The sequence below is a fragment of the Sander lucioperca genome, chromosome 19, assembly GCF_008315115.2.
Source record: "Sander lucioperca isolate FBNREF2018 chromosome 19, SLUC_FBN_1.2, whole genome shotgun sequence".
NCBI lineage: Eukaryota > Metazoa > Chordata > Actinopteri > Perciformes > Percidae > Sander > Sander lucioperca.
Window position 1 is genome coordinate 20,089,289 of NC_050191.1, and position 21,461 is coordinate 20,110,749.

General features: G+C 41.5%; 1 protein-coding gene across 3 annotated transcripts; it reads right to left on the reverse strand.

The window, feature by feature from the left end:
* Window positions 1-1,707: 1,707 nt before the first annotated feature.
* med23 (mediator complex subunit 23) lies at window positions 1,708-21,284 on the reverse strand. 3 transcript variants are annotated; one of them, XR_004895902.1, is made up of 32 exons: window positions 21,061-21,284; window positions 20,339-20,370; window positions 20,113-20,200; window positions 19,896-20,020; window positions 19,373-19,484; window positions 19,042-19,140; window positions 18,848-18,949; window positions 18,677-18,746; window positions 18,321-18,433; window positions 18,135-18,230; window positions 17,315-17,332; window positions 12,393-12,599; window positions 11,773-11,916; window positions 11,424-11,569; window positions 10,425-10,670; window positions 10,090-10,232; window positions 9,627-9,801; window positions 8,911-9,074; window positions 8,619-8,743; window positions 8,312-8,517; window positions 7,602-7,782; window positions 6,732-6,902; window positions 6,349-6,565; window positions 6,051-6,160; window positions 5,720-5,846; window positions 5,113-5,278; window positions 4,856-4,928; window positions 4,542-4,756; window positions 4,301-4,421; window positions 3,657-3,788; window positions 2,100-2,491; window positions 1,708-2,058 (listed from the first exon to the last, which is right to left on the reverse strand). XR_004895902.1 is itself a non-coding variant. In XM_035995445.1 (32 exons), exons 1-31 carry the CDS (start codon window positions 21,109-21,111, stop codon window positions 2,282-2,284), a joined length of 4,185 nt encoding a protein of 1,394 aa, XP_035851338.1. In that variant the 5' UTR covers window positions 21,112-21,284; the 3' UTR covers window positions 2,102-2,210; window positions 2,241-2,281. The 3 variants fall into 3 exon arrangements, 1 of the variants encoding a protein (XP_035851338.1); XM_035995445.1 differs by lacking the exon at window positions 1,708-2,058 and having other exon boundaries at window positions 2,102-2,210; window positions 2,241-2,491; XR_004895903.1 differs by lacking the exon at window positions 17,315-17,332.
* Window positions 21,285-21,461: the final 177 nt, after the last annotated feature.

Below are 21,461 nucleotides of genomic sequence, written 5' to 3' on the forward strand. Positions count from 1 at the left end.
TCAGTGTCCAGTGAAGAGCTACCGGCGTGGTTTAGGTGTGTGTAATGGCCGCGACTGTTCGATTAAAATGACAATGGTGAACGTGATATGGTTCATCCAATCACCTGCCACGCCAGATATATTTTTTAAAGTGCCTGCCCTTTTCCAAACAGTTTGCAATAACGGCTTCACAGATGGTTAAATGTTAACAAACCATCTGGCATGTCAGGTGAGTGTTTTTGGCCATCTGGCAAATATAAGTCCAATTTACTCTGTTTTTGGTCTACACCAACTGGCTCTTTAGCTTCAAAATGCTCCACTATTTTTTACCAGTGCCAGTCGCTAACTGTGTCTGTCTGCTGTTTGGTGCTTGCTGCGACCCATTTACATTGGTACATTATTATGAAAATATTGACTATAGCTGCTTTAAAGAGCAACAGCCCAAAATCACTGACCTCCCTCCAGTGGTTTAACTACTATCATTGCTGCAGTGACCAAGCTAGTGCGTCAATATGTGTGACATCATTGCTGTGTTTGGTTATAGGCTGCACTCCCATTTGGCTGTGCTGGAGATGCTAAGCTAAATTTTATCCTCCCACAACTTCTATGTACTATACCTTTTTTCTATTTGGATTTGACCAATTATGTCACCTGTTTCTGCTGCACTGTGTGGTGCTAATTAGTAGATGTGATGGTAAAAAGCATGTTAGCATTGTCACTGTGAGGATGTCAGCATGTTGATGTTAGCATTTAGCTCACAGAACTCAACATCACTGACAGACTATAAACTATAAACTGCAGGGCAGTAAAATGTTAACACATCCATGAGTAAAACCCTGCTCTTCATGTACTCTGGAATAAAATTACTACTTAAATGGAATTTTTTTGTTGTTGCAAAATACAAACCATGATTCTTGCTGCTACAGTGATGGCTGCTCGAGCAAAATTGTACAGTCTAATTTATTCACAACATCTGACACTAAATAAGCAGTTTTGAAGCCTAACTGGCAGAATGAGATTGAATAACATCATCAATGCCTCAATTGTCCAGCTTGCTGTTGAAACACAAAGGCACCATTTTAATTATATTTGATTTACTTCCCAACGAATATACCCCCAGGATTTTGATTCAGATCCTTCTCTCACCATTAGTTTCATTGCCAATTGTCAAATGGCAAAAATCCCAGAGTCAAACACCTAAGTGTTCTTGGCTCAAAGCTGCACGTTCCACCAAATTTGATGGATATCTCTTCATGTTTTAGAAATATATCCCTCAGGCCGAAAGACAGGAAACCAATCTAATGGGGCCAGTAGGGTCTCAATGTCTCTCTCTCTGTGCTCCAGTCATAAAAAGTACACTGAAGGCAACTGGACTCCCCCTACTGGTGTCAGGCTATGTTGTTCTATTGTCATCTGTATGACACAGAGCTTAGCTCAGTGTTCTCAGAGATCAGACCTGTCTGAGTGCGACTCGCCTAAAGAAAAGGTTTCTCCAGTGTGAGAGATATGGGGAGGCTGAACAGCTAAAGGTACGAGTCCAGGACAACACAAACAAAATAGCATTTTGAAATGACATAATGAGCAAAGAAAAGACAACCATGTTGTCAAATTTATTTATTTCGGTTTTGTAAAATGCTAACATGGAATGACGAAGGCTGCGCAGACAATATATGAAATCATGTGATAGAAAGTGGTAGACAGAAGCATCAATAAAAGGCTGAACCCATATTACCAAAATCTTTTTTTAATGAACTAAAAATGTACAATATAAAAATTGACTACAAACAGAAAAATACAAAAGATGCCATGATATTAACAAGAAATATTGTGTCCTTGTGACCCTCCTTAATGCAGCAAATACAGAGAGGGGCATATTATTGTAAGGTTTGTTGAGATAGCATAGAGATGCCTGTTCTGATAATTCACATTTTTTGGTTGGAATTCTTCACTTCTGAGATACTCTCTAAATAAAATCAGTACCTCTGAATTCTGTCAAAGTGATTTATTCTGAGAGAGTTTCCTAGACAGGAAATCAGCTGGGGTTTTTCACTTTTGAAAAGTTAAGATTTTGGAAATAGTTACACACCAACCAGACGGCCGGTGCATAAGTGCATAAAAATAGGTTTTTATGCACTGATGAACAAGGTTGGGGGAATACAATCAGCTCTCCAGGTTTCTTGTTATAAAAGTACAAAAACAAAAACATTTTTAACCCTTTACTTTAATCAAAATCCAACTCAAGGAGCACTCAAAACAAAATGTTTAGGTCTGTGATATGTGTCATGATTGTAACTGTGTTTACCTATATAGGTGTGTGTGCGTGCTGTGCAGAGGACGAGGGGGAGGGGACGGCAGAGGACGAAGATAGTGAGGAGGTGGGGGGCTGAGGGGTGGAGGAGGAAGTGGAAGCAACGGTGGCAGCTGCTGATGAAGTCTCTATCTTGCTGCTGTGTGTGATGAAGCGCAGTCGCAGCTTCATGGCCGGACGTAAAGTCATGATGATTTTCTCCACCTGGAGAAAGAAACGGAGAGATAAAGGAAAGAACGGACGTGTATACACAAATGTAGACGGACAGCAATGTGTTGATAACCAAAAAAAAGAGCAGCATCTGAAGCACTGATATAATAACAGTACAGTGTAATTACCAGGTCAATACATATCACATTAATTTATGTAACATCACTTGTTTTGAATCGCATCACCCAAAATACAACACATACAGCTTGAGTTAAGACTGTTTTCAGTGTTCAACAGCGGCCTTGTCTATTAAATGAATTACTAGAGCCCGACCGATAAAGGATTTTTAAGGCCGATATCGATACAAATATTTTGTGATTTTAAAATCAGATATTCCGATATATTGGCCGATATATATTTTTTTAAATCCACAAACGCGTAACAAAACAAACAGATTTCCCTAACATTAGTTATTTGTAGTTATTTATGAGTCACTAAAATAATATAATGCAGTTTAAAGGAACATCAAAATATATTAAAGTTCTGATAAATAAAATGTATAAAAATGCAAACTTAAGATATGAAACTTAAAGTCCTTTGAACAAAAACAATAAAAAAAAATTGAAAAAATCAGTGTTGCCAACGAGGACGTTGTAGAGCGCCCTCTGGTGGACAAACAACACTCATAACATGGTTGAAGGGTGTTTCGTCCGTTTTTATTTTATTTCTTAAATATTCATTTATCGGCCATTATAAATGCAGATACCGATAGTTTGGAAAATGACTAATATCAGCCAATAATATCGGTCCGCCGATATATCGGTCTGACTCTATGAATTGCTTGAAAAGTCCATTTTTAAGTGCACACGTCCAATCCTAAAGCCCAAGTGGAGCTCCGGTTTCATCTTTAATTAACTGTGGTGTCAGGAGGTCTGGACACGGCTGGGGAGCCAGCTCGTCTTGCTGCACAGGAGGTGACAGATTCAAACTAAAAATGGAAGATGAAAACAAAACCGTCTCCTGAGGAGCTGCGAGTTCACAGACGTCATCTTACTTTAAGTCCGGATGACGAAGGTCTCCATTTTTAGCTTTTTCATCAGTTTTTTTATTTATTTTTTGTATTAACTTGTTACCGTCTACTGTAGTTTACAAAGAAGCTTTGAAATGTTTGGTCAGATTTATAGTTAATTTTCCATTTTAATAAAAGACCCGTTCTCACCTGCTCCTTCACGCTGTCTCCAGTGTACATGTATTTGATGTGATAGAGGAAGTCACAGATTGGGTCCATGTAGCTGAGATGTTGGCAGTGTTGGTCGACCGCCTGGAGCATCTCGTAGAAGGCCACGCCAATCTGAAACACAAGGACGCATAAAAAAACTAGAAGGGCACTCAAGGCATGCCCCATCTCGCAATGTTAACGTTTCGACTTGAGGGGGCGTTCACGTGAATTTTCCCAGTCGGGACCTACATTTTCTGACTATTCCAACACCACATGAATGCAGCACAAATACCCTATCTTGCATAGTGACTGTATATTGTATGCGTATGATGTGTTTTTTCAAAAATATAACGTGCATCAGCCCCGTAATTCGGATTCGCTCCAAAGTTTAATGGGTTCTTCCTTGGCCCATGCTACACCCTTTTACCAAGTTTAATGAAAATCGGGCCAGTGTTTTTTTTTCTTTTCGTAATCCTGCCAACGGACAAACAATCAAATGGACAAACTAAGCTCAAAACATGACCTCCTTGGCTGAGGTAAAAAGTGAACATAAAACGTAAGTTAAAGGTAACATTATTGTGCATCCTTTGTGTTTTAATCCTAATAATTACACTTGTCATCTATGGTTAAACGTTTGTGTGTACCTCCAACATGCATCGTGTCCTCTCTTGCTGGAAGCGCTGCAGGAATGGCCCCACCAGGTGATACACGTAGAGTAACTGGAACTCTGTCTGGACGACGGGCTTCAGCGTCTCTGACAGGAATCTACACACACACAGACACACGTTTATGACGACATGGCAACCATAAATTCTATGTGTGCTGAAGAGCAAACAGAAGGATGAGAGGGTGGGAGTAAAAAACAAAAGAGGAAAACTTCCTTACTTGGGAATCAGAGACAGCTGTCCGATGGATGAGTGATGCCACACAGCGTGCGCTAATGCTAGCACGTAGCTGCAGTTCATTTCGCTGTAGCTCTGGTGGCAGGCTGTGAAGTCCAGCAAGGCGAAGGGATAACCTGCCCACTCTGTCTCTGACGTCAGTGCCGGAGAACCCATCACAGACACGATGCGGTCGTGGAGAACGATCCAGTAGGGCTCCTGGAAGAGGGGAGACGGAGGCGGTCACGGTGGAAGATCAATGTGAATTCATCTAATAGTTAAGGACTGTGATGATCTTTTGTGAGAGTGTTTTCTTACAGGAAGTGCGGTTATCACAAGTCCAATTGCATTCATCCAAGCTGTGATGTTCTCTCTGGGGACCAGAGGTTGGCTAAAAGGTTGAAAGAAAACGTGGTCAATAATTCACATTAACTCTTATTTCACCAGAACACATAACATTAGTATGACACACTGCTATCAAAATGGGCAAAATAACCTTTTTTGCAAAAAATCAGGGTTTTACAATATTTTTTTCTGTTTAATTTGAGCCATTAACTGTCTGAAGTCTGTTGTACCTCTTCAACACAACATTGAGCAGAGCGTTGCCGACATCTTTTCCCGGCACGGCCAAAGCCATCAGCTCTACGCAGGTGACGTGTAGGGCGTGGGCCGCAGGGTTGGGAAACTCGTTGAATCTCCAGTCGCAGTTGGGGAAGGGACCAGGTGACTTGCCAGCCATGGGTGAGACAGAGTTAAGGAGGCTAAAAATCACTGGAGGAGCAAACAAGGTTTAATAGGGGCATCAATGTGTGATGTGTTCCTGTTTGAATTACATGCTAATACTCTGGCTACTAAACCATGAGACACTCCCATATTGTTTTCTCTGTTGCTACATTGACTGCAATCAAATGACCCCAGATACAATTAACTACACATGTTAAAGTACTATCTATCTGTCTCTGAAGCAAAGAGGCATTAAGGAACACTAGAAGTATAGTCAGTAAGGTAAAATGTATTATTTAGGTACCCCAGAGGCCCATGACTTTTTATTAGCCAGTATTAGGATCAGTTAGAGAGAGCATGTGACAGATCCATCCATATATATATATATATATATATATATTTTTTTTTTTTATATTTATGGATCAATCTACCACCAAGGGGGTAATAAATGAAGGATATTGTCCACCAGGCGTCCAATCAGCTTGCAGTAGTAGGTGTCATCAGGGATCCACACGTTGTCCTCTCTAGGGTTCATGCCAAACTTCAGATAGGTTTCACTAAGGCACCACCCTGGGGTACGGTTGTCCTATAAAAAGAACAAAAAAATGTAATATAACTGGTGCCAATAAAAATGAAAAACAGTTACACATATAAAATGAGACCAACCAGTACTGATTGCATGCCACACAGCTATATGGTTTTAATAAATGATACACCCCACAGTTGTTACATAATGAGGTATTGTCTTAAGTGTGTGCACGTTTTTCTTCCTTCATCTCCTTCTGCCTACCTTCAGCGAAGACATGATGGCGTGCACCAGTTTTCTCTTCAGGTTGGTTCTGTCTCTCAGATGTCGCTCGTAGTAGTGAAGTGTGTTGTACAGGTAGGTGACTGGGCGGTCTGCACACAAACACAGCAGTAAATACACATCAGTGTGAACAAACAATGGCTTACACATTACATTCACATCCCAGGCCCTTCTTCCTCTTTTTTAATCCATGTGATTTATTGCTGTTGCTCTATTTCCTCATTCCAAACCTCTTTCAGCCACACGGTCCTCTGACATTACGTAAGAAAACCTTACTCACCATGGAACTTGTACAGCCCTCCCAGATGGTCCAGCAGCGTTTCCAGAGACTTGGAGACAGGAAGAAGCTCCAGGAAGCGGTGAATGACGATGTCAAAGACGGGCAGGAAGCGCAGGCACACGTTGCCAAAGTAGATGGGCAGGTACTGAGGCTGGAGCTGCATGGGAGGGTTGACTTGGTCCGCAAGTCCCTCAAAGTACAGCTTCTCTGGGTATTTCTGGTGACGGAACAACAAATATTGTTGACTTCAGACCTGGGTTTCTGTCTACATTTCCCTGTTTATGCTGAGGTGTTGTCCCAATCAGATGGATCTTCTGTGGTAAGGATGTAATGTTACATTTTATCTTCTGAAAAGAGAAAAAAAAAAGTGAGTTTTTGTGTACCTTGTGGTAGCTCATGTGCTTGTTGTGCCAGTCACTCTGCAGCCAGTGCTCAGGAGCGTTCTCCTTGACAAAATCATTGACGCGGTTCCTGAAGTCGTTGGGCTTCAGCAGCAGCAGCTGGATTATGAAGTAGCAAACCTGAGCCTCGTTGCCCTCATGGCTACGCATCGCCTGGTCGCAGAGAAGAAGAGAAGTGAGACACTGAGAGCTTGTCATATAGTATACATATTTCTCTAAAGCAGTTACACACCGGGCCGATAATCGGCCGTTGGACAGTCTGGCGAGGTCAGTGACTCGAGTCTGGTCGGTGTGTTCCGTGCCGACGTCCGTTGGAGGAGCTGTCGGCCTTCATTTTGGCCGACCTGACATGCTCAGTCGGAGACAGGGCAGTCGGGACTCACCCGGAAATGGCAAGCGGGATGAGTGCGACTAAGCCTCTCAAAATCTGACGAAAATCTTTTAAACTGACCTTTGTCGATCTGAAATGAAGACAGATTCAGCAACTGCATGGCCTATTTCTCGCTTAAAATGTTTTCAGAAACACGTTTCGGTGAACTATTTTAGTACAATATGAGATCGTAATCTGAATGAGTCGCCAGTAATGGCCGTTCGAAAAATCCAAAATCCGGAAGCAGCAGCCAGATCCATGTGACCCATTCGTCCAATCAGCTGCCGGTTTTCATTTTTTGGGCGACAATACAGCTTAGCGCCGCCTGCTGTTATGGAGACGTATTACGTCTCGTCGCTTCGGTGTGTTCTGAGGCACTTTTTTGACCAACTCGGGGAGACTGATCAGTCCAACTGCCTTTTCTGCCAACGGTCGGCCGTCTAGTTGGTGTGTAACTGCCTTAAATGCAAGTTCCTCCTCACCAGACACAGGATGAGTCTGTCCAGGGTGACTATGTTGTACTTCCAGACCATGTCGTTGAGTATTTCGATGCACTTGTTGAGCTGCTGCCCGCCGGCTGATGTTGAGAACTCATAGACAAGGAAGTCTGCAAATGTTCGCACATGAGCCACCAGTGCACGAGCCCCGATGCGCTCTAAGACCCTGAGAGACACAAAATTAGGCTGCAGTTAGATCATCATCCGGAAACAACACTGTATACTCCCGCTGGATCAATTAGCCACAGATGTACCCCCCTCGCGCCAATTAGTGAACAGAATGCCAAACATCAGTGGTGAGATGCATCATTACTACAACATGCTTCATAAAAACACACTCTACGGTGTCAGTGACACTGAATGTAACACGTGTAAAAAATGAAGTGGTGGGAACTTGGAATGTGCTATGTATTTGTAATTAATTTAAGTGCATTTAAAGAGATTTGGTTTTAATTTGACATTTTAATATATTTTTCTGTTGATCAGTATCAACCCTAATTACTTCCACAGGTGTTCAAAAATAAAACATCAGAAAGTATACTTATATATGCTCTGTATGTACAATTGGTGCGCTTGTGACTGTATATAATAAATACGTGTGTGTGTGTGTATGTGTGTGTGTGTGTGTGTGTGTGTGTGTGTGTGTGTGGATTCTGTGAAAGTGTATCTGTAGACACAAAATAATGACACCAAACCTGAAGCCTATCTGGTTAATGTGGTCCGTCTCCAGCAGCATCTTCCACAGCAGACAGAGGAAGAGTGGGGGTGAGCCCTGCATGGAGAAGTGGGTAATGATGTCATTCTCGTTGGCCATGGACTTCCATTTCCTGTACTCCTCTTCTACGTTCTTCTTCAGGTTGAATCGAGACTCCTGAGGAACATTGTTCTGTTTGAAGAACGCCTAAGAGGAAGAGAGAGGTTATTGGGATTAATGATGATACTGATGATTTAAGAGGAAATAAAAATGAATTTATCATTCATCCCTAGGTGACCATAGTGCACCTGTAGTGGAGCAGGGAAGCAGGACAGTGTGTGTGAGGCCCAGTTATGAGGTGTGAAGTTCATGATGGTCTGGAGGATGTCTTTACACCAAGTCCCATGGATGGAGTCGGACCCTGTGAAAAAATCTACACACAGACACAAAGCAGGCAACTTAAAACATTTATAATTAAGATATGGGAACAATTTAAATTTACAGGTAACTCAGGTACTACAGGTTATTAACGAGAAAAGAAGGGGGAAAAAAAGACAACAAGAAAAGAAAGATCTAAAGTAAATGCAGAGTGAGTGCTACCTGTGACGTGTGTGGCTCTGGCCAGAGTGAGGATCAAGGCTCGGTTCAGCTCTTCAGACTCAGCTGACAGAACCGTCTTTGGGTCGTTGAGGAAGCGAGTGAACTGGGGCTGCACCTCTGAACTCCCCAAGGCTGTGATCAACCGCAGAGCTGTGCTCTCAACACTGGGGACAGAGACACAAAGACAGCAAGACAGACGTCGAGAGAGACACCATTACACTCCTGATGATCATCCTTGTGTCTTTTAAATAACTTCAGTGGAGGTAGGCACAATAAAAACAACACATGTACAATGTTATACAATATCTTTGCAGTGAATGATGTTGTGAAGCATATGTTTGGTCAGGTGTTAAATTGTATTGTAAGGTTCATATATAACTGGTTCAAAAAAAGACAATGTTGTGCACATCTATGTACAGTAGTTGCTGGTGCAGGACAAAAAGTAAATGTTCAAATAAGGTAAAGTCCGCACAACAGTTAAATGCTCCGAAAAAACATTTAATAGTGCTGGATCAGGCCTATTTTTTCGGAGCATTTCACTTTACCTTATTTGAAGGTTCATATATAAACCACCTTTAGCTGCACACACTGCAGTACTGGAGTGGTTGTTTACTTATACAATCGTGTGCTATGAAGTTTTAGTAGCAATAGTAGCGATAGTATCAGTAACCTTATAGTGAGTTATAGTAATTGTGTTGAATATATGATCACATTACCATAGATGCAGCTGGTTCTGGTTGGTCTGGGGCACAGCAGCCAGACTGTGCAGATGACTCAGTAGCTGGACTCTGTAGTGTGGCTGAATGTGGTGCATCCTGTAGCTGAACATCTCCAATAATGTGTGAAGGATTCCCCACGCATGAGACTTAAAAACGTTAGGCAGCAACTGGCCTGAACAGACAGAGAGTTTCACATTATTCAACATGCGTCAGCTGGCCTGAAGAGACATTCGTGTTGAACACAATGTTCTGAGTCAGTCTGCTCAAAATGCAACCCAGTGGACAAGCAGTGATGATTGAATATAAATCAGACTAGGACATGCTGGAAGAGTTAGAACATGCCTACAAATTTAATTTAAATTTTCTTCAGGGAACACAGTGGTATGCAAATTCCACGTTGTGCTTTCTGCATCTGAAGTTAACTTTTCAACACAGCGGTGAAAATGTTTCTGTAACTCACTGATGAATCCTTTGATTCCCAATGACTCGATCTCCATGTAGACCAACAGTCTGCTGTATGTTTCTACCAGTGCTGGGGCCAGGGCGATGCTGGATTTGGCATGGGCCAACTTTATTACCCGTGTGGCAATACTGTGGATCAGACTGGAAGCAGACAAGCAAAGAGACAGTTAAATGCTGTGAAATGATCTGTGTAGCTCTCTGTATAATTAAGTGTGTAGCTCTCTATATAATTAATTGTGTAGCTCACTATATAATTAAATGTGTAGCTCTCTATGCAATTAATTTTCTATCTATATACAATTTTTTATCTGTACATCCTTCGCTTTCCCATACCTCATCTTTGCATGCACTGTAAGTGAATCCAGCAGGTTCATGGGCAGCGGGGTGACAGACCCTGACGCCATGCAGTTGGTGCCAGGTAGGTTGATCCTCATAGATCCGTTTCCATAGATAGTCTCTACCAGGACGCCCATCGGCAAAGTGAAGCACTCTGAGTTGGTGCTGTAGGCGTTACACAGCAGGGCTATCTTGTAGTCGGACATGCCAAGAGTCTTGCTACGAAGCGACTGCTGGAGAAACCTAACAAACAGGAGGGAGGGGAGCAGAAACATGTTGTATGTTTGTGTGGGTTTTATGTATGACTGTGTACAGTGTTTTAAGGCCGTTGCAGACCAACCAGACGGCCGACCGTTGGCAGAAAAGGCAGTTGGACTGACCAGTCTCCCCGAGTTGGTCAAAAAAGTGCCTCGGAACACACCGAAGTGACGAGACGTAATACGTCTCCATAACAGCAGGCGGCACTAATCTGTATTGTCGTCCAAAAAATGAAAACCGGCAGCTGACTGGACGAACGCGTCACGTGGGTCTGGCTGCTGCTTCCGGATTTTGGATTTTTCAACCAACCATTAATGGCGACTCATTCAGAATACGATCTCATATTGTACTAAAATAGTTCACCGAAACGTGTTTCTGAAAACATTTTAAGTGAGAAATAGGCCATGCAGTTGCTGAATCTGTCTTCATTTCAGATCGACAAAGGTCAGTTTAAAAGATTTTTGTCAGAGGCTTAGTCACGCTCATCCCGCTTGCCATTTCCGGGTGAGTCCCGACTGCCCTGTCTCCAACTGAGCATGTCTGGTCGGCCAAAATGAAGGCCGACAGCTCCTCCAACGGACGTCGGCACGGAACACACCGAACAGACTTGAGTCACTGACCTCGCCAGACTGTCCAACGGCCGATTATCAGCCCGGTGTGTAGCTGCCTTTAGTGTACACGTAAGGTATTTATTCAGTAAGTACACATTGCAGGGTCCAGTATTTTAAAGATGCGTACTCATGGTGTAGTTTCAGAGAGTGTGGTATGGGTATTTGGAGTTTGGAGTTGTCGTTCTGAGCTTTGCGGTTCAGGTGGATCCAAATGCAGGTCATCGCAAAGGAATGAGTGGACTGGGGCTTGTTAATGTCTGGAACTGGAATGCACTGGAGTGGGAGAGAAAACACAGATTAATCTGATGGTACTGCCTATAAAGTGGATCACTACCACTACCACTTCTACTCTTACCAAAACTTCTACTACTACTCCTACTGCACTACAGCTAATAAAAACACTCAAATGGGCACAAAATGGGGCACTAGTAATAATGATCGTAGTAAACCAAAATCATTTCTTGGCAGATGTGTACCTCTTTTTCTGGGTAAAGCAGGTCAAAGAGCTTCATGACGGGCAGAAAGTCAGCTAAGGCGTTCTTCTGAATACTTCCCGATATGAATTGCAGCAAAACCCACATCAAGTGGTCTCTCCCTTTAATGAGACCTCTACCTGCAAGCTAGAGAGAGAGAGAGAGAGAGAGAGCGAGAGAGAGAAGAGAGCGAGAGAGCGAGAGCGAGAGCGAGAGAGAGAGAGAAACTCAACAAGGGTCACATCAGTTCATACCTGTTTTATCATTTAAACACCCACTCTTGAACGCTTTTGCCTTGTTAATGATGCTTCAATTCGTTTTTACCTACATTTCTTAGGAGCCACAAAGACCAACGAGCTGGTACTAGCTTACTCCTTATAATTGATCGATTTTTGCATCTTGAGCTAAAGTATGTCATACAGTCGTTCTCGTTTTTTTAGATGTCTGATTGTTTGTTGTTTGCTTTCTGACAAAAACATGTTTTCCCTGACCAAGTCTAATATGTTTTCTTTTATAAATATATGTAAGAATATTACCAATAAACCAGATCAAATCAAGCCAAAATCCCATTACCCATTATCAGGATGGTTAACTCTCCTCCTCAGCCACCTCCCTCCTCTTACCTTTTGATGTAACGACAGCACCATGTGAGGGAAGCTTGCAAACTGAAACAACACAAAGAAGATGAGCTGGGAGGAGAGGTGCTGCCACAGCAACTGGCTAGTTCCTCCGACGTCAGCGTCAAAGTGTTCTTCGGTCTCGGAGCGCTCCATAGCGTACACCACGAGATCCACCAGCTGCTCCTCCAGCACTGGGCAACGCTGCTTATGCTGATGGGGGAGGACGGGAGTGTTAAAGGATAAAGAAAGTAGTGGGCAGGAGAGTGAGGAAGTTAAACAGAGAAAGGGAGGGAAAGACGTCCAAGGACAGAAAGAGACAGAAAAAGAAAAAGGGGTGAGGGAAAGGTGGGGAGAAGAAAGACAAACAGAGGGAGGGAGAGAATGTGGGAGAGAACATCGTTAAATTACTTCACATAGACGTTTTAATGTTAATAGGTTCTCCAACAATCGTTGGAAATTGACTTATAAAACCTTTTCTCATCCCTTTTATGCAGGACGGCATCTCCTTCCTGCCTCTGTCAGCTGGGTAAACCTTCCTGTGGCCCCTTTTTCATATTTACCTTTATCCAAATATATTCTGGTAATTTATCTGTGATGTTATTATGTAGGAACAGGTGCTAAACTTAGTTGTACGCATAGATCCAGTAATTTGCCAAGTTGTAATCTGGACCTAGTAAGATTTTTGTCAAATCTTTTGCTTCAGCTCCACTGCACGCAAAAGTTACAACAATTTTACATGAAGGTTTTACGTGGAGTGAGGACAATCACAAAAAGGTTTGTGTGCTTGTGGGTAGTTATGATATTTGAGGTTAAACAAATGGCAGCCAATTAGCACTGAACTCCCAAGCTAATCCGGACAAGTAAATATAAACATGGACATTACGAGATTGTAATTGGTTTTAGAACATCCTGCCAAAGGACTGCAGTCTAACACTCCCACACTTACATATTGATTAATGTCCATTGCCCGTATAAATAAAGAAAGGAAATGAAATCAAAATAATGTAAATGGTGTTAATCCAAACATATAACATTAGCAAAACTAAAACTGGGCTGAGCAGAAGTCTTTTGCAGGTATTACTGTTTTTCTGGGATGATCATATCCTGTAAGAAAAAAAGAAATTCCATATAGAACTGCATAATATGTGAATTGGGGTATCTGAACCAACAATGCTGAGACTTCCATATGTGAAAGGGACTTTTGATGAAAGAGGGAGAAAAAGAGGGACGGAGGGAAGGGAATCAAGAGAAAGTCAGAAAAATGGCTAAGGGGAGAGAACGGAGAGAGGGGGAGACAGGGAGGCGGATAGTGACGGGATGGCAGGTTCACCAAATCTTTAAGCCCCAATCGGTAAATGGTTAACTGCACAGTTTCTGCATAACAGTATAAATGCTGACTTCAGGCCAAATAGTAGAAGCACAAGGTGCATGTTCAAATGTGGGCCAAATGGACTCTTCTGCATAAGCTACAGTTGGCGTACCATGCGGATAACTGTGCAGACATGGCACCATTAAACCAATAATGGATTGAAGCATTATCCACAAAAGTTAATTGTTGTGGAGTTGCATGAAAACCTTCATAGTCCCTGACATTACAGACATAAGTTAATGCCAAAACAAGGCACTGGCCTTGACATTTTTCAAAGATTTGGAAAAATTTAAAACTACCAATAACATTTTCCTATTTACCCAGGGTGGGAAACTTAACTTTCCCACCAGACAGACAGAAGGAGGATGGATCTCTGCAGTGGCTACCACTGTAGGACTTAACGGAGTTTTTTTCACACTGGGACACAACATAGCAAGGAACTAAACCGCACAGCACAGCACAGCACAGCACAGAGCAGTACAATAGGACACAGCAGCACAGCACTAAACACCAAACCAAACTGTGCAAAATGTTCCTGCATGCAGGCTAACGGGTTTGGGAAGGTGGGGAGGCGGTGTGATTGGGAAGAAGAAGAGCTGTGAGGCTGACCATCACTTCTCTTCCTCTGCCACCACACACACACACACACACACACACACACACACACACACACACACACACACACACACACACACACACACACACACACACACACACACACACACACACAAAGAGAGAGGGCAAGAGAAAAACGAAAAACGAAGAAAAAGAGAGAGAGAGAGAGAGAAGGATCCACATGCATAGCTTCTATCTACTGTAGAAATAAATCAGCCCAATGGCTTACCTAGCTACATCCCAAATCCAGTGTCCTAGCAACAGTAAAACCATACCAGTGGCTGGTCTATAATCCACCTCCCCTACAAACATACCAACTCAACCAATGGCAAACGGATGTGTATCTAGAGCAAATCAATTTAGAAGTAACTGTCTCTCAGTCTCAAAGACATTTTTTTTCCCAAAATTAGTGTTTTATCTGCCACTGATAGTGATCACCACTGGTTATCAACCGTTACACAAGTAAAGATGTCACTTATCTGCCACTGACAGATCATTTCAGACTGTGTTTTGAAACGTCATACTTTATGCTAAAGGAATGGCTGACCATCGCGGCTTGAAATATGGCTCTTAGTAGTTGTTTCTGTAGATTTTATCTAAATTATTACTAAATTATGTAACCCAATTATCAGAGGAGCTGAAAACAATAACATGTGTTAAGAAAATATAATAGCAACTAATTTAAACTGGAGTCACTTTGTCAAGCATTTATGTCATTTCAACCTTTTAAAAGTATTCTCTGAAAAAGGAGAGCTTTCTATTTAGGACCACTTCAATCATTTTGATCATTTAGTGATCGGCATATAAAAGTCTAGTTTAAAATAAATGAGCAGCGAAGCTGTTGCTTGTAGTTCATTTTGCACTGCAGCTCAGTACCATTAATCACGTAATGTAAAACTACATACGCAGGTACAGACTGGAGAAAAAACAAACAAAAAGTCAACCACGCGTCAACCAATGAAAAGCATACAACACAGGTCAGAGTTCACGCATCCACTCAGACAGCCAATCAGATTCACTCATCAGCCGACCTGGGCAAAACACTGATCAAAAAACTACAAATTAGCGTAAGGAGTGTTTAGCTTCGTAATCCACTTTGCCATGTCTTCTACTTTGAAGCCGCCTGTGCAAATGCAATTTAAATGTTTACGCTGCTATCCAAGTCAACTTTGTAATTACAACCGTATCACTCCATCTCTAACCTGGAAAGACAAGCGGTACTCTTTGGAGAATGGATACATTTATAAAGGAGTGAAAAGTAAAGTTAGCAGAACATGAACGTTACCAATTATAAACCACTAATTTAAGAACCCTTTATTATTTTCGCAAATGCAATTAATTGACAGGATGGTACAAGTTGCATAGGAATAAGGTTCTCTAATGTACTGCAGCATCAAAGCGTCAAAAGTTAGTTCAGACTGGAAGAAGAAGACATGACAATAAGAAACTCATTAAGATCCACCAACTCAAAATGCCTACCTAAAAAATAAATCCACTGATAATGAAATGGTAGTAGAGCTGGTCTTCCTGTGATTACTGGCTATTGCAGTGCACTTGAGTTTCAAAGCATAATAAACTATATTGCGGATATATGAGTCAAGACCACTGTTTAGTCTAAATAGAGTCGTTCTGCCCAGGTCAGCACAACAGAAAGCAGCATAAGTTCAGAGACGAGAGGACCTTGCTAACGACAAGCCAGACTACATTCATACATGCAGTGCAGCAGGACTTGAAATGTCAACAGCAGGGTTTGAATCAGAAATATTAATGTCAGCCTATGAGCTGGAACCACAGACATGGCTGAGACTAAATACACGGTTTTCTGATGACAAAAACTACAGTCCAGAGAACCTAGATGGGTCTCAGTCTGGAATAAAAACGGTATGATGAGTGTCACTTGGCTAAATTGACATTAAGGACAATCCAGGGTTGTAAAATAAAATCTTAAATGATCAATGTATGGAAATTGGGCATGGACCACAGCACGGCAAATATACATAAGAATATAGGGAATGAGATATACAAAATAGATTAGAGAATGTTAAACATTAACATTAAGACAAATTCCAATATTGCAAAAACATTACCGAGTATAAATCTAAGCTGTAAAACATCAACTGACAGCTGACTTACTATTCCCTCTCTTTGAACATTAATGGCGTTAGTAATGGCTTATTTTCTTTATAAAAGCCTGCACTCTTATAATAAGCCAGGAATTCTATTTTGGGAGGGATTATTTGTTTTGCCTAGAATATTGTCTAATATGCAGATACTGGATATTAACAGAAAATATTGGCAATCTGTGGCTTTAATAAATCCATTTTATTGTATTGTGCACTTATTGTGCTGTATTAAAAGCAGATTAGGCAGCACATGAAGCAAACTGATGTTACTAAAAACAATTTACCTTGCACACAACCCTCTTAAGTGAACAAGCCATCCGTGGTTAATGATTACATTACATGTCATTTAGCTGACGCTTTTATCCAAAGCGACTTACAATTGCTATATATCAGAGGTTGCACGCCTCTGGAGCAACTAGGGGTTAACCGTCTTGCTCAGGGACACATTGGTTGATGTATCGCAGTGGGAATCGAACCCAGATCGACCACACCAAAGGCATGTGTTATATCTACTGTGCCATCACCACCACCAATGATCCATAAATATCATCCTGCTGCTGCATATTTGATGTACCTGCTTGTCTGACTGCCCAGTATTTATTTGGCCACATCTGTCTCTTTCTACCGAGTATATCTCTATGAAGCCCTGCTGTGACCATCTCAAGCTCTGTAGCATTTCTCTTCACTCCATCTCAAGTTTCTTTTTTTTTTGTCCAGTTTCCCATTTATATGACATCAGCGTGCCTTATAAAAGCTAAGCGTCCAATGGGCTGGTTAGTTGGTAGGTCAGTTGACCAGGAAGAGGAACAACGACATACCTGGGCAATGTTCAGAGTCTAGAGAGCGCATGGCAGAGAGACAGACAAACACAACACACAACCAGAGGACAAGAGAGAGAGAAACAAAGAAAAAAGGAGAAAGAAACAGAGAGGGGAAAAAGGAGAGACAGAGAGAGACAGAGAGAGAGAGAAAGTGGTGACTAAAGGAGATAGGTTGTTCACAGTCTGTTCAGCACAGTTAGCATCAACTCAGCCAATTCAAACAGACAAACTGGATTCGGGGTAATTTGTTCACATTCGAAATATGCAGAAAAAAAATCAAAATCAGAGCTCTGGCCAGCGTTGATTATTGCTTTCTGTCTGCAACCGTCTGAGACAGAGCTGGTCAAACTGTGTCTATGGTGCTCAGTGAGCTGGGCTGAGTTGACACTGCATGAACCCAACAGGGAAAACTAACCAGTGCATTATGGGTCAAGCATACAGCATTGGCTTGCTTAACATATGGTCTTACATAGCTGTGTTACCAGGGCAACAAGGGAGGAGTGGGGTGTCAAAAGAGAAAAAGGGTGAGGAGGAGAAACAAGAGATTAAAAAAAGAAAGGAATATGAAGAACCAGGTAAAAACAAACAAAGAGCAGAATAGGATGAGGTTGAATAGAAAAAGAACAAGAGAAAAGAATGAAAATGGAGAACAAGGGGAAAGGAACAGCAGGCGCAGGTAGGAGAAGGAAGAGTGAGGTGGCAAAAATTAAAAAGTAAGGGGAGTTCAATAAAGAGAGTCAGAAGGAAAGGAAAAGTAAGGGCAGGTAGAGAACATAATATAGAAGCAACGGAGCAAAAGTAGAAGAAGAGGTCATACCTGCTTGTTGAGTCCTAACATGTTGCACACCATTTCTCTTGAATATGGCTGTTCTAACACATAGCGCAGCAAGCCTGTCTGTGGCTCAAACAGGTCCTACATACAAAAAAAACATGCATTGTGTTACTGCTTTTGTTTATGTATGTGTGTGTAAATAGTTGTGTAGTGCATATGTTAATACGATACCTTGTCAAACGGCAGCATGCCTCTCAGAGGGAAGCGCAGAGTAGTGGGATCTAACTTCCAGGAGTTACAGATGGCCCCGCTGTTATTCACTACTGGTAACAAGCTGCACCGACCTGTGGACACATTTACACATTGAATGACTTAACAGGCACACTGCACATACATGAGTTGCATTATATACTTCACTTAAGGAATACAAGTCATAACTCTGTGGCATGCATGCATGCATGCATGCAAGTGTTAAGTTAGCCACAAAGTGCTCAATAGAAACTGCAAGCGGCAAAGCATGAAGAAGAGTTTGCCAAAAACAAGAACCTTTGTGAACAAAAACAACTCGGAAAACTTGAACTCCTTACCACAGATAGAGTTGATTCTGGCTGTGGGTCTGAAACTGTCCACAAAGTCTGATATTAAACTTCCTAGCAGCTACAAACAGAGACAAAATGAAAGAGAGATAAACAGAAATATTTGTTAGATACGACATTAGACATGACATAGCTGCACACTAACAAGAAACTTGCACTTACCCAGTGTGACAGCTGTCCCTCTGGATACAGTTTTCTGATTTCTGTAACAGCAAAGTAGGCTGGCAGGAGGCAGGCATTTCTGTCTAGGGTATACTCTACCACCTGGAATACACACAATTGTCAAACAAGTTATCAGAGTGAAAGATAAATCACAAATAATGGCATTTAATAAATTAAAGACAGACAGAAAATACCTCTCTGGCAGCCAGAAGCTGTTGGACTATAGCTGAGCTGACGGTGGTAGGAATGGTTTGAATTTTATCCAGTACAGCTTTCAACAGGTCTCGAACACCCTGAAACACACACACACTTAACATGAAAACATTTGCTAATGTTTAAGATGCACGGTAATGTCAATGAGTCTCTTGTAATAGCTTGAAACATGTCCAAATGTGTCAGAGGCCAGATCTCAGTGAGTCAGCATACTGTAGATCACAAGAGGACATTATATCATTGAGTTTGTAGATGATTTGTCTGAGCTGTGCTGTGTGTGTGTGTGTGTGTGTGTGAGCGTGTGAGTGAGACCTTGTAGTCCACCCCTCCAATGATCTTGCGAATCAGTTTGAAAGTTAATGCCCACAACTGAGTCCTCTCCCATTCTAAACTGTCCGAGCTTATCAGAGCGCCACACACCATCCTTTAGACAGACAAAGACATTCATTAGATGGACGATTAAGACAAATACTAGACATAATAGATAAGACTGCACACAATGTGCTTGTGTTATGTCACACCTTTAAACAGATTAACTATAGATACATGTTAATGAGACTTCATGTATCATACAAATTATGAAAAGCAATACTTTCAATTATGGTATTATTATCATAAACCATAAGGGCGATTCATCTATTCAAATTATAGCTTAAGGCAAAAGCTGACAGTGATATTGTGGCCTAAAAAATCAATAAAACTGTGTAAATGATTATAACATTAGATAACATTAGACGATGTCAAGCCCCAGAGTGTAAATTCCTGCAGGCCTTAAGAGAGAAGACACACCAGCCCGATAATAAGTGTGTACGAGTGCGTTTGTGCATGTGTGTACCTGGGCGGTAACAGACTGGTCTCCACAGCCATTGCTAGACAGTCGTGGAGGAAGGAGATCCTTTTGGGACTGTGCTGGCTGTGTATAAACCGAACTATCCACTGCACACACTGTTCATGGGACTCCTGCAGAAAGACAGTCGGGGATTTGAAAACATCCAGCCAATCATTCTACATCTCATGTGCAAGCATGTGTCTGTCTCTGTGTGTTTAGATACCTGTGGTAGTGTCCCCCAGTATTGTCTGAAGGCTCCCAGACAACTGATCAGTTTAGTCCTCTCATCCTCTGGAGTGTCCATAAACATCCTAAAATAAAACACAATTTATATTTTTGTATTACTTTTTTTAATAAAGCATGTAACAGATCAACATTTATACAACTAGTCAGACCTGCTTTAACCACATAATAACAAAACAGGGAGTGTGTGTTTGAAGCCATCTTACCCAGCAAAGGCCTCTTCTATCATCTCAGTTTTCTAAGGAGAGGAGTAGAAAAAAAAATATAAAATATTATGTGGAAGAAAAATATGTTTTCATTTTGTATCTCCCTTCTGTAATTTTTACCAACAGCTTTCCACGTCTTTCATAATGATAGTTCCCAATAATAACAAACCTCTGCTCTGTTGCCTCAGTATAAACAAAAGTCAGATGTCAGAATTTGCTACAGAACAACTGATGTTGGTAGAGATTAAAGTAAGTATGTTATTTTAGGAGAAATCCTACTTTCTTTATCTAACGTTAACGTTAGTGCTCCCCAGACAAAATTGAACGTTACAAAATGTTCAAATACATTACTAAGAGCGTTATAGGAGTGAATATGCAAGTGCAATGAATTATCAATTAACGTTAACTAACGTTACTTGTATAGTTACACAATGCAGAAAGTCTGAACAACTGTTCAACTGAACTGAACATTCATTTAATTATAGTTAGCTACGACGTAACTATAACGTAACACTAACTGTAGCGTTAGAAGCATTTGCTATCTGACGTTAGCTAGCTATGTTGTGGGAATCATTCATTTGCACAGCAGGTTCATGATTCAACATAAAATGGAAAAGGCTAACATTCAATGTTAACATTAGTTAGCATTTCAGACAATGTTACATTGTCTGAAATGCTAACTAATGTTAGCTTTAAAACCAGTTAATGAAGATGCACATTACCACAACATCCTCAAAGATGCTCTGGAGCTGCGTTTCCATCGAAAGCGCCATGTTTGCATCAAGAATGGTCAACTTTTAGCGAACCATCACACAAATCAATCAGGTTAACTTTACTCCTTTCATTTGGCGCAGACAATGTTACCAACAAGCTAACTGCTAACAGGCACCGAAATGAATGCGCCGCGAGACGCGCAACTTCAAAAACAATCCGGAGACACATCAGAGACACTAGCTGCACAGTTCCGCTTCATTTTTGTCATCATGATGTATTGGCTAAGCCTCTGTTCGTATGGATAATTATAATAGCCTGTTTGATTGACAGTTTTCACAAATGTACTATACCGCTTACACTCGGCATGTGTTTTTAAAATCGATATTTAGTTAAGTCTGGCAAACCTACT